General features: G+C 42.5%; 1 protein-coding gene across 2 annotated transcripts in view; it reads left to right on the top strand.

Moving 5' to 3' along the window:
- OLFM1 (olfactomedin 1) overlaps positions 1-10381 on the top strand; it is a 50601-nt gene extending 40220 nt beyond the window's left edge. For both annotated transcript variants that reach the window (XM_050926756.1, XM_050926755.1), the window contains exons 5-6: positions 2049-2155; positions 8691-10381. In XM_050926756.1, coding sequence (XP_050782713.1) covers positions 2049-2155; positions 8691-9365 — 782 coding nt within the window. In that variant the 3' untranslated portion in view covers positions 9366-10381. The remainder of the gene's footprint in view (positions 1-2048; positions 2156-8690) is intronic.
- The last annotated feature ends 1819 nt before the right edge of the window (positions 10382-12200 follow it).

Raw genomic sequence — 12200 nt, 5'->3', positions numbered from 1 at the left:
ACCTTCAGCCACACCCACAGCATGTCCCTCATGCCAGGGCTTGGGAGGGGGGCCTCAGAAGCCCGCTTTACGGCTCTCTTTCACAGCTCTCTCAGCCACATACAGGGCTTTAGGGAAAATTTAGGGGCCTTTTTCACTGTTCTGGTGCTTTTACCCAGTGTAAAAGGGCTGGAGCAGAGGTAACTATCTCACCCACTACTGAATAGCTAAGAAGCCATCCAGTTGGCTAATTAGAACAAACCAAGTGGAAACTCAAAGAATAGATATCCCAGAAATCTTAGGCATGTACTTAATAACAGCTTAAAATCAAGGACCTGATTTGAACTGCTGTAAACTAGCACAGCTTCATTTACTTCAGCGGAGCTACAGCCAACTTACACCTGAGGGATCTGGCCCCTGATTTCCAGTTTTGTCTAAAGAAACCATGTTCGCTGCAGTTCAGTTCAAGCATCAAAATCCACTGACAATAGCATACACTCCACTTTACTACTGAGACCTTCTCCTTGAGTGAAGTGTCACAAGTTTAAAAACCTAAAGATAAGAGCCAGCGAACACCTTCCCGAGTTTAGTTTGCATTGTTATCCATGTTCTTCTACCCTTATGTCAGCTTATAAAGGACTTGGTTCTGTAAGAGCTGCTTTGCAGAACCGGTGCGAGGGTTTTAGACAACTGCTCCTGTAGCAACAGTACGTTCAGTTTCTTCTGCTGCATCTTACGTTGACTTTCCCCTTGTCGTTCTTTAGTGCGTATATGTGAGCGTTTCAACAGCCTGGGTTGGCAGTGTTACTGAAACTTTTGGGTATTATTGTAAATGTGAAATCACCATATGGCTATAGTTTAGACACTAAAAATGAAGCACGGAAGACATTTATTTGTGTGAATCCTGAGAAAGATACAAGATTGTATTTTACTATGTGGTACCATGAAAGAGAGAGATTGATACAGACAATTGAAGGAGCAAGGAGAATGGATGAGTGGTTAAGACATCAGAGCCGGTATTTTAAAGGTATTTAGTCACAGATAGGTGCCTTTTCAAAAGGGTGTAGGCGTGTAACTCCCCTTGAATTCGGTGGGTTTGAAGTTAATGGGAGTTAGGAGCCTAAGTGCTTTGGAAAATCCTGAGGCATCTAAATACCTTTAAAAAATCTAGCCCTTAGACTTTAGTTCCAATGCACATGTGTCCGTGTAGGTTGAAATCCCAGTTCTGGTAAGCTCACTAGCTTGGGCACTGGTTATATCACTAGACTAGTGATCGGGAGATCTGTCCACAATTCCTGGCTCTGCTCCAGACTCACTGTGTGACCATGGGTAGATCACTACGACCAGATTTTCAGAGATGCCGACCATCCAAAACTCCAGGTAAAGCCAGCGGCAGGGGTGCAATGCCTCTAAAACTCATGTCCTTAATCGTGTTGTGTTTCAATTCCCCATCTGTACAAATGAGGTAGCAAGAATTCCCTCACAGGGGGTTGTATGTGAGGAAAAGACATTACTGTTTGTGATGTGCTTAGATACTATGGTGCTGGGCACCAGAGAAGATGACAGATAGGTACAGGTAGATAGTTTTGCTGGGAAGATAAGTATGTTTATGTATAATGCCCCACCTTTTTAACCTGTCAGAGGAATGTTTGGAGACTCAGAATGAGCAGCGCCAGGTCTGTTACAGCAAAACTGAGCAGTCACTATTCAGGCTAATTTCTCAGTCTGACGCTGGCTAACTCGTCTCCTCATTTGCTATTCTGCAACATTCGCAGCCCGTCTGTTTTCAGGAAAGTTCGTTTTCTTAGGGGCACTGTGAGAGGGACAATTGTTATTAAGCGGAATGAAACAAACAAAAGCATCCGACAGCTGTTCGCAATCTAATTGCCTTTAATTAAACTAGCTCCCTATCAACTGGAGAGAGGCAATGTCACAGCAACGCAGGCGAGTCTTAGCCGCTCTGAGGAGTGACACTGGCATTAAGTTCTGAATGTCTCAGGTCTGCCACACACGCTGAAGCCTATTCACTCTTTTGTTTCATTGCTCACTGACTTTCTGCTCTTTTACAGCTTGTGGGAAGCTGACAGGAATAAGTGACCCAGTCACAATAAAAACCTCTGGATCAAGGTTTGGATCATGGATGACAGATCCTTTAGCTCCAGAAGGTGAAAACAAGGTAAGATTACAAAGTTCCTCTCCCCCCGTCCCACACACAGCATGTCCCATGTTACTGAGAGCTCTTTGCATCAAAGCACTGAGACTCTGAATAGAGGTCCACCATCAAATCTTCAGTCCAATGCCAACTGAAGACAGAGGAAAGACTTGATGCGTCTGAGCTTTATTGTCCCTGTCTGAACTGCATGCATATCCACACAGCGCTTATGAAACTCATAAGGTCCTGCTCAGCAGGTGCTGGGCTATGTGTCAACCTGGAATGGGTTCTCTAAAGGCTCTTCTTTGATTGGCCCAAAGGCAAGGGAGTTGGAGAGATTGACCACAAGTCATTGCAACCCACACACATTGTAACACTTCTTGAAGCTCTACCTCTTGGTTGGTTTTTTGTTTTTGTTATTGTTGGGGGTTTTTTGGAGAAGGGGAGGTTTACTTATTTATTTTATTCCTGACATTATTTTTTATGTTAATTTTATTGGTCATGGAAAAGTTCCAGACTCACAGCCACCTCAAGTTCTCTCTTTATCCATTGGTAATGATGGGTCAAATTTCCACCCACCCACCCAGCACAGGCTGCCTCACTCTGGCATGCAGGCACTGCCCCCGGCGAGGAGAGGATAGTACCATCTCCATGGGTCAGTCCATCCTCAACCTGTCGGCTGAGAATGCCAACCAAGTTTCCTGTAATGGCCAATTACAATTGAGTTCTTAATGGAGAGGACATGAGTGCACTGGGAACTGGACTGAGACCCATCAAACTCATTCTAGGCAGGCTACTCAACATCTGTAATTATTTTTGTTAACTTAAAAAGCACATTCCTAGGGGGCTCAGTAAAACAGTGGCCTTATTTCCGGCTGGATACCTGAATGCAAATTCCAAGTATGTTACAAGTGCAAAACGTGCTCTAGGAGCTTCTCGTTATCAGCTTTGAGTTAAAATCCATTTGCTGTTTATTGGTCTGATGAGTACACATTTCTGTTTAGCCAGCTAATGGCAACAGCCCGCTCGCTATAAAATCAATGTTCCCTTAGATTTTTTTTTTAAGGCTTCCCTGTCTGAAGCGTCCCTGTTTTCTAAAGCATAATGAACAGGTATGTGTCCTCCACAAAGCAGGTGAGAGGAAGAGTCCAATATTAGGCATTTGGTTCAAATCTAGATTTATTTTTCATGCTTTGACAAAATTCCCACAGGTGTAGGTGATGGCTCAAAATGCAAGTCCGTATAGAATCAGGCCGATAGTTATTAGCCAACAGGAAGGGACCATCAAAGTCCCATTAATTTCTATAACGCTGCTGCTCATCTCTCAGATAAAGTCAACTGACCAAGCTACATCTCCCCTCCTTCCTCCACCTTCACTGTTGTGTAGAATTAATTTGCTGCATCAAGAGAGGTTTTTGTTTTGCTCTGTTTTGGTCTTTTCAATTCAGACTGTGCAGCTCTGTTCACAAGGAGATACGAAGCCAATAACTAGCTGAAAATCAGTCTAGGTTTCCAATGAGTGATGGAATGGAAAATATCTGAAGGCATTTGCTGAGGACATTATAGGATGCAAAACAAACAAATAAAAAAGCTTGGCTAAATGGAAATTCACTATTGTTCAATGCAGCCTTAGTCAAAAGAGGGGGGGAGCAGCAGCACCGTTAAGGCAGGGTGGGAGCGCAATTAATTTAATAGCTCGCCCTTTGTCTGGGTTCTCTGGCTGAGACTGGGAGGAAGCCTGCTAGAAAGAAGATACCTACTGATGATTCCAAAGTCAATTTCAGTTCAGAGACGCTTCTTAGTTCTGAACATGTGCATTAAACCAAGGGCACTATGCAGAGGAACAGACAGTCTGTCCCTTCCTCTCTCCAACTTAATCTGTTGAGTTTATTAAAAAGAAGAAGGGGTGACTTGATTATAGTGTATAACTATCTTCACATAGAGCCAATATTGGATACTAAAGGGCTCTTTACTGTAGCAGTGGGAGGCATAACAAGAACCATTGGCTGAAAGCTGAAGCCAGACAAAGTCAAACTGGAAATAAGGCAGAGGTTTTTTAACAGTGAGGGTAATTAACCAAGAGGAGTGGTGGATTCTGCGTCTCTTGATGTTTTCAGAACAAGCTGGGATGCCTTTCTGGAGGAGATGCTTTAATGAACAAACAAGTTATTAGTTCAATATAGGGGTAACTGGGTGAAATGTACTGGCCTGTGATATGTAGGTCAGACTAGATGACCTAATAATCGCTTCTGGCCTTAAACTTTTATGCATCTGTGAAACTCCCCAGTTCCTTGCCTGCCCCTTAGTGGCTTTGCCCAAAAGACTCTGCGTCAACTGCAAGATCCAAAATCCTGATGAAAGGGGTTTTATTTTAGTCCCAGGCATCCCTCTTACAGGCATCAGTGGTACAAACCTTAAGAAATGATGAGAGATTATGTCAAAAAACACCCAAGCCTCTGTTGCCATATAATGATAAATTTCAAAGTGAAGCTAAAATGCTTATTTTCAAGGCTGGAACACAGTGATCTGGTGACAAACTTTCATTACAAGTTTATTGCTGTTGTATCTTCTAACTGATGCAGATTTAATCACTTTGTCTGATGGAGGTTGGTGCAGCAGAGTAGCAGTATCTTGTTACTCATTCTTCTTCTGCTATGTGCCGTTTGGTTCTCAGAGCAGACCTGTTGTATTCTGCCGTCTGGCCATGCCTTCCTTATCCATAAGCTTACAGGGATTTTTAAAGTACATAATCAATGAAGTTGTCTGGCTGGCTTGTTAATTTAAGTGCTTATGGTCAGCTGTTCAGTAACGGGATTGGCTGCACAGGATCCGTCTGATATGACTTCTGATGAGAATTAAACCAAACTTTATGCTCATCATCATTAAAAATGTAATTGTGGAGCAGAACCAGAACCCTGTACCCATATCACTTCTCTTTTCACTCTCAATAAGACACAGGATTATTCTGCTTGGGCTAAATTTTGGAGTATTTACTCAGTCCATTGATGTTAGTTTAGCTACTCCAGGTTTACACTGGTCCAAGAGGAGAATCCGGCCCATTATATCTTCAAAACAAACTCTAATTGGCTGATGGCATTATAAGGGCCTTCCGTGGTTCCTAGTATCTTCAGAAAGCTATTTGTCTATCGTTATTATTAATTATTTGTATTATGTTAGCATCTAGGAGCCCTCTCTTTAATAGCTGTCACAAATAGTTTCTTTTCTCTGGTAGATGATATTTTTAGGTAGGAAGGGAGCAACAAGGTTTTCTAGGGACTGTAGCTCTAAGTTTAGAAGTACATGTATTATTTACAATAGATTTTATCTGAAACATTCACATCTGTGAATTTCATGGGTTAAGTGGCAGAGTTTGAAGTCGATGGTGGGTGGTGACCAAAGTGTTGATCACCTCCGAGTTACATCACAACGCACAATACGTTTGGTGGGTGTTCTTCTGTTCAGGTCCCTAAATGAGTCATTTGTTCATGTCATAATATCACTGAACACAATTGGGCATGATGTGAGTCTCTCTGGAGAAGTCCGACGATGAAAGGGCAGGCGGCTGTTGAAGGCTGGGATTGATGTGTGCTGGCAGAGCTCTGTGTGGAAGAAGGTAGCTCAAAGCCAGATTGCACTACGCCTGGCTCGAGACAATGCTATCAATCTCTTGTTTTCTGAAGCAAGGAATCTCATCAGATTCAGCCACCCTAAAATGTTAGCATCATAGCAAGGTTTTCTGCTTTTATGGTTTTTAAAATACCCACTAAGTTTGGCATGTATTACTTTTTAATGCCAAATAATGAAACAGGAGCAGCAGAGCAATACGATGGCTCAGTTTTGATTTTTATAAAGCATTTCCATTTCCTGGGTAAATTCAGTTTAAGGTAAAATGGTCTTTAACCCCAAAATTGGAACCCCTGATTCAATAAACTCCACCTTTGAAGGGGGAAACTCCACATCCCTTCTCCCAAGATGTCCTGTCTCTACCATCCTGCCAAGGGCTCGGTGTCTTGTTCCATCTGGGATCTTCTGATGCCCATCTCAGGCCTATCAAAGGAGGGGCATGGAACACTGCATTTGTGTGTACATCCTTCATCCATGTTTGCAGAATGTTTCAAACCTGGGCTGTGTTTGAAGTTCAGTGCAGATGTTTTGCAGAGCTCTAAAGTTAATTTGCCTTTCTAAGATAAACAACCAAACCCAATGTGTGGATGTTTATAGCCATGTGAGAGCAGATGACTTCATAGGACCCTGGCAATGATGGCATGGTGGGGTTCTGATCCGTGGATGTTTTATGCATTTACAGTTACATCTACTGTGTCTTTGGTTACACAAAGCAGTGCAGCTTCTTCTGAAAGTAGCTTAATTATCTTTTACATCTTTGATCAAAACAAGGGCTGTGTGAAATTGACGAATACTTCCCAGGACATTTTTTGAGGATAGCTAATCAAAGTAGAGAGAGGCTCGAACCAGGGGTTTCAGTCCAAACCCTTTCAAAATTTCAGATGGTGATGGAGATTAGATTAAAATCTCTGGGCTTGATTCCACCCCTTATAGTTCTGATTCCAGGGCAGATCAGAACCAAAAGATATCTGTTTTCCAGTTTAGATTGAGTCAAAATCTCATGAGATCAATCGGTGCTCTTCAGTTTAAGCCTGAACTCCTGGGATGGAATCCTTGCCCTGGAAGTTCTGTTGTTGATTTCACTGGGGCCAGAATCTCAAAGTAAAATCTGAATCCCAAACCCTACTCTAATCCAGATATGGGTTTTAACACTGTCTCCTTGACAAGTTCTTCAAAAAAGAACTAGATAAATTCGTGGAGGGTAGGTCCATCAATGGTGATTAGCCAGGATGGCCAGAGATGGTGTCCCTAGCCTCTATTTGCCAGAAGCTGGGAATAGGTGACAGGGGATGGATCACTTGATACTTACCTGTTCTGTTCATTCCCTCTGGGGCACCTGGCATTGGCCACTGTTGGAAGACAGGAAACTGGGCTAGATGGACCTTTGGTCTGACTCAGGATAGCCATTATTATGTTCTTATTCACTTATGCACATCTGCGGTTAATATGAATTTTCCCATTGATACCTAAGTGCTCAATCTTCCTGCATAGAACTTGATGGAGGTTTTGCAACAACCATACAGACAAAAGTTGTATTTGTTTAAGACGTGCAAATACACCTCCTAAAAGTCATCTCTACTCCTATTTCATATATTATCTCTCCTCCTGCTCAGACAATTTCTGATCTAGAAAACAGCTGTCTTATTGTTAGGCTGCTGCATACAAAATGTCATCAGTAGGACAGATTTTTTTTTCTCCTCGCTAACTGTATTGCTTTGTAATTTGCGTCAGTCTTGGTTGCAGATACTAAAGGGTTTTGTAAGGAGTCTAGACAGTGTCCTTAGTGAGCTGGCATTTAAGTAATAATCTAAAATATCTCCACCATCAACCAATAATCTAACAATAGTGAGATTTTGATGTCTTTATCTATTGTCTTGTAGCAGCCTCGCTTTGAGCTTTTGATGCAGGAGAGCATGATTTTTAAACGGATAAGGACTTTCCAATGTATTTCCATGACACTGAGCGATTGCATTCATATTCTTGTCTATGCCAAATTAATGGAGTTCCACGCAGCAGATGATATAATTTAATACATGCTGCCTTGATGAGGCCTACAGGAAGCAAAAAAGAGGCATCAACATAATATATTGTTTTTATCCAGGCAGACTGAGATGTTAATTGCCCTTTCAAAGGACAAAGACAACCACCCGGTACTTCAAGGCAACAGTTTAAACTACAGAGCTGCTGGAAAGATGTTAGCTTCCCCATCTTGGAAAGCTTTTGTGCGCTAGTTAATTCAATCAGTTGCTTTTTAGATTGTGGGCCTATTTTTTTGATCATTGGTAGCATCCTCCAAATAAATCGTTTTCAAGCAGGTTGACAATTACAACCTCTCCTCCTAGCAATTTGCTCTGGATTTCTTGTGACCCTTGATGTCTGTCCAAGAGAAAACCTACTATTAATAGCTGTAGGCCTCCATGTCATTCTCTGAATAATCAGGGTCTTGGAATGCGTGTTCTGGTGATGAGCTAGAGGGCAACACGTCTAGAACCAGTGAGACCAGAAACAGTCTATCCATTCCTTGTGGGTATAATGAGACACAATGGGAAAAGAGTGACTGGCTTTTCTCCTCAAAGTGAGGCTTCCTTAGTTTAGTCTTCAGATTGTTCCCTTTTAACATCTAGTTTAATTTCTAAGGTAACTTATGATCATAGAATATCAGAGTTGGAAGGGACCTCAGGAGGTCATCTAGTCCAACCCCCTGCTCAAAGCAGGACTGATCCCCAACTAAATCCCCAAATGGCTCTCTTAAGAGTTGAACTCACAACCCTGGGTTTAGCAGGCCAATGCTCAAACAACTGAGCTATCCCTCCCCCCACCTTTTATATCGTCCAGAAATTGGGGGGGGGGAATCTCTCTCTCTCTCTCTATTACTCATTTGTTATGGTGGTTCTCTGCTGCCTTCTAACATGAAGTGTTTCCATTGTTTGCCTAGGTCTGGTACATGGATAGCTACCACAACAACCGCTTTGTCCGAGAGTACAAAAGCATGTCGGATTTCATGAATACAGACAATTTCACCTCTCACCGTCTCCCTCACCCCTGGTCTGGCACCGGCCAAGTGGTCTACAATGGCTCGATCTATTTCAACAAATACCAAAGCCACATAATCATCAGGTTTGATTTGAAAACAGAAAGCATCCTCAAGACTCGCAGCCTGGATTACGCTGGCTACAACAACATGTACCACTACGCCTGGGGTGGCCATTCTGACATTGACCTCATGGTGGATGAAAATGGCTTGTGGGCTGTCTATGCTACCAATCAAAACGCGGGGAACATTGTTATTAGCAAGCTGGACCCCAACACCCTGCAGAGCCTGCAGACCTGGAACACCAGCTACCCGAAACGCAGCGCCGGCGAGGCCTTTATCATCTGCGGTACGCTCTACGTCACCAACGGGTACTCAGGAGGAACCAAGGTGCACTATGCTTACCAGACCAATGCCTCCACTTACGAGTACATTGATATCCCGTTCCAAAACAAATACTCACACATTTCCATGTTAGACTACAACCCGAAGGACCGAGCCCTCTATGCTTGGAACAATGGGCATCAGATACTTTACAACGTCACCCTCTTCCACGTCATCAGGTCTGATGAATTGTAGTCCACTTTTGTCTAGAAACTAATTTAAAAAAAAATACTAATATCAAGGAAACACACTTATTAAAAAACAGCTGCCAAAATAAAGAACAACTTGACAGAGGATTATACAGCATACACCTGACATCAGCATTACCTCTGCATTTCTAGAAGTCCAAGCCTGTGTTCTGTAGACTTAAGAATAATCATATACTTGCAGCTGGAACTGCACTTAAAGAAACACTGAAGTTTTTGTTTTGCTTTTGGTTCCAATAGCAAATCTCCAGTACATGCAAAAGAAGTAAGGCAATGACTGTTGGAAATTATCACTGGAGAGTCTCTCTCTCTCTCTCTCTCATGTGAGTTGCATGGACATTTTCCTACATCACGGTCAGCTATGATGGATGTGTGATTTGTATTTCTAAGTGGGAAAGCTGACCCCCTCCAGGGGGTGTTTGGTTAAGACTAACACTGGTTAGTTTTACTTGCATTCCATTGCAGCTACTGTCTCTCAACTGTGTTTTTGTCTCTTAGATTAACTGTGCTGAGACCCAAAGTAGCTCATGGATCTGTGTCTTAGTAACTATTAAACACGATGGTTTAAGTATGTATTATGAACAAGTTGTTGTACCCATATTGTTTGAACTTATGTATTCAGCAAATATACTGTATCATGTATGTCTGTTATTTACCAGAGGTGGCAAAACTTTGTATGTCTAGTTTATGCAATGAATGTTGTAAACGCAATGATGTAGTTTGGATTAATAAATGATGGTTTCGTTTCTTAAAAAAATGATGATGAATCAGTGTTCACCCCTTATACACAGGTAATCAATTTCATGTTGCTAATTTTAAAAATATTCTCTTACTGTTATAATATCTACGCAGCATTATGATTGATGGAAATAGCTTCTGTGGATATTCTGTGGCATCAGATTCCCATATGAAGTCTTAGGAGGATGGACTTGTGAAGGAAATTAATTTTTTTAAAGAGGAAAACTTTGTACTATCCACAGTTATCTAAGGAACAATAAAAATATTAGGAGACTTTCCTGTTTTGTTTATTGTGTACTGGCTCTGTGTATGTAGGGGGTGGAACATTAGTAAATTATAGAGTTACTAATTCTCAACCATCTTGTGTTGGAGATAACCATCTTGTGTTGGGGATAACTAAAAGGAAAAAATGGCCTTCTGTGTACAACAGCTGGCACCAGGCAGCAGTTTCAGGAATTGCAGAGGATTGTCTGCTTTCCAATGTGCATCATTCAAAGAACCAGGTGGCTTCTGTCTCAGTTGCAGGACTTATGCATATGTTTAGATTATGGTGTATGCCTCACTGCCCGTGAGCACTGCCTGATGTGTACCTGCCTCTCACTCAGCCCCTGGGATTTGGGCAGTGAAAAGCAGGCTGAGTATCTTCTGCTTTAAGGGGTTACATTCCTCACTTCATTCATATAAACAGTCTCTACTACAAAAGGAAGCAAAGCATTGATACTGTACTGAGTCACTGCCAGCAAAGATGGCCTCTTTTGCGCCCAGCAGTGCCGAGTCTTTCCTGTTCTACATCCTAACTAAACCCTTTGGATTTCAGAGCAGCATTTGACACATGGCCTCTCTCCACCATATTCATCAGAGGTGAAGACACTGAGCCTTGGACATGAAGACTGAAACTACAGTGTTTTCATACCCTGGTAATATTGAGAGAAAATTTTAGAATGATGAAACTGTCCTCCTGCTTGAGAGACCCAGAACCCCAATGTTCTTAACAGCTCACCATTGCCTCTGATCATCCTCGACCCCGTGTCAGAGACACTAGGTTCAAGTCAGCATAAGACTGTCTCATCTTGCCTTTGCCCATTGTGAAGAGCGCATGTGGCTGAGGAATGGCATGGCATACCAGCCCTTGCCTTCAGATAATCTCAGGGTGTTGGACAGCTGAATCTGCTAATGCTCTGTGGGCCCTAACACCTTGTGCTGCCAATTGCACCCCCTAACTACCTGTAAAACTATGATCCTTGGACACCCTGCCTCCCTGACCCACTCCTTCCTGACTACCAAGGACACTTGCACTGTCGATGACCCATCACCATTACCAGATTCACTCTCCTGCCTTCTGCCGACTGATCACTGCTCAGCTGATCCAATACACCAGGTGAAACTCAGGTGCCCCATCGCCACTTTCTCCCCAAGGCCACATCCCAGTTGCCTCTGACCATCAGCAATAATATTAAGGTTTATTGCAATTACTGGAGATTAGTGCAGGAGAGGGACAAATCGCAGATGATCCAACACTGGCGTCTGAGATTCCTTTATTGAATCCATATAGGGCAGGCTGAGAGAGTGTTCTTGTAACAATTAAAGAACCAGTCTTGCATTTCGTACACATGTGAGGAGCCCCATTGAATTCAATCCCCAGGCTGCCCTGACACAGACTGTAAGAATGCTTCCTTTCATTATCATAAACTAAGCTTGCATTCTTTCAAAAAGAGAGACGCACAGATAAACATGTCTTGTAGCACCAGCAATCAGGCTTCTCAGCTAAGGCTGATGAGTACAGATATGTTGCTTTCACCTAAATAAGACTTCTAGCAGAGAATTCCATAAAGGGATTTCCATGTTAGTCAGTACTGACCACTTCAGAAGTAACAAGGGCTCATCAATCGTAGAAAATTGAACATAATGAGAGGTGCAGTCATAGCAAATTGACAATATGGGATTCGTCCTCTTGACCCTAATGCATAATCTCTGCTCAGTGTTTCAGCAGAAGATGAAGGGGAAAAAATAAAGCATGAACAGAACCCTCTTTCCTCACAAATAGCATCATGGCAAAAGAATGGTTCTTCACAGCTAGATTTCTGAG

The sequence above is a fragment of the Gopherus flavomarginatus genome, chromosome 17 (genome assembly GCF_025201925.1).
Source record: "Gopherus flavomarginatus isolate rGopFla2 chromosome 17, rGopFla2.mat.asm, whole genome shotgun sequence".
Taxonomy (NCBI): Eukaryota; Metazoa; Chordata; order Testudines; family Testudinidae; genus Gopherus; species Gopherus flavomarginatus.
Note: the sequence above shows the minus strand (reverse complement) of the source record. Positions and strands in the feature narration are given on the sequence as shown.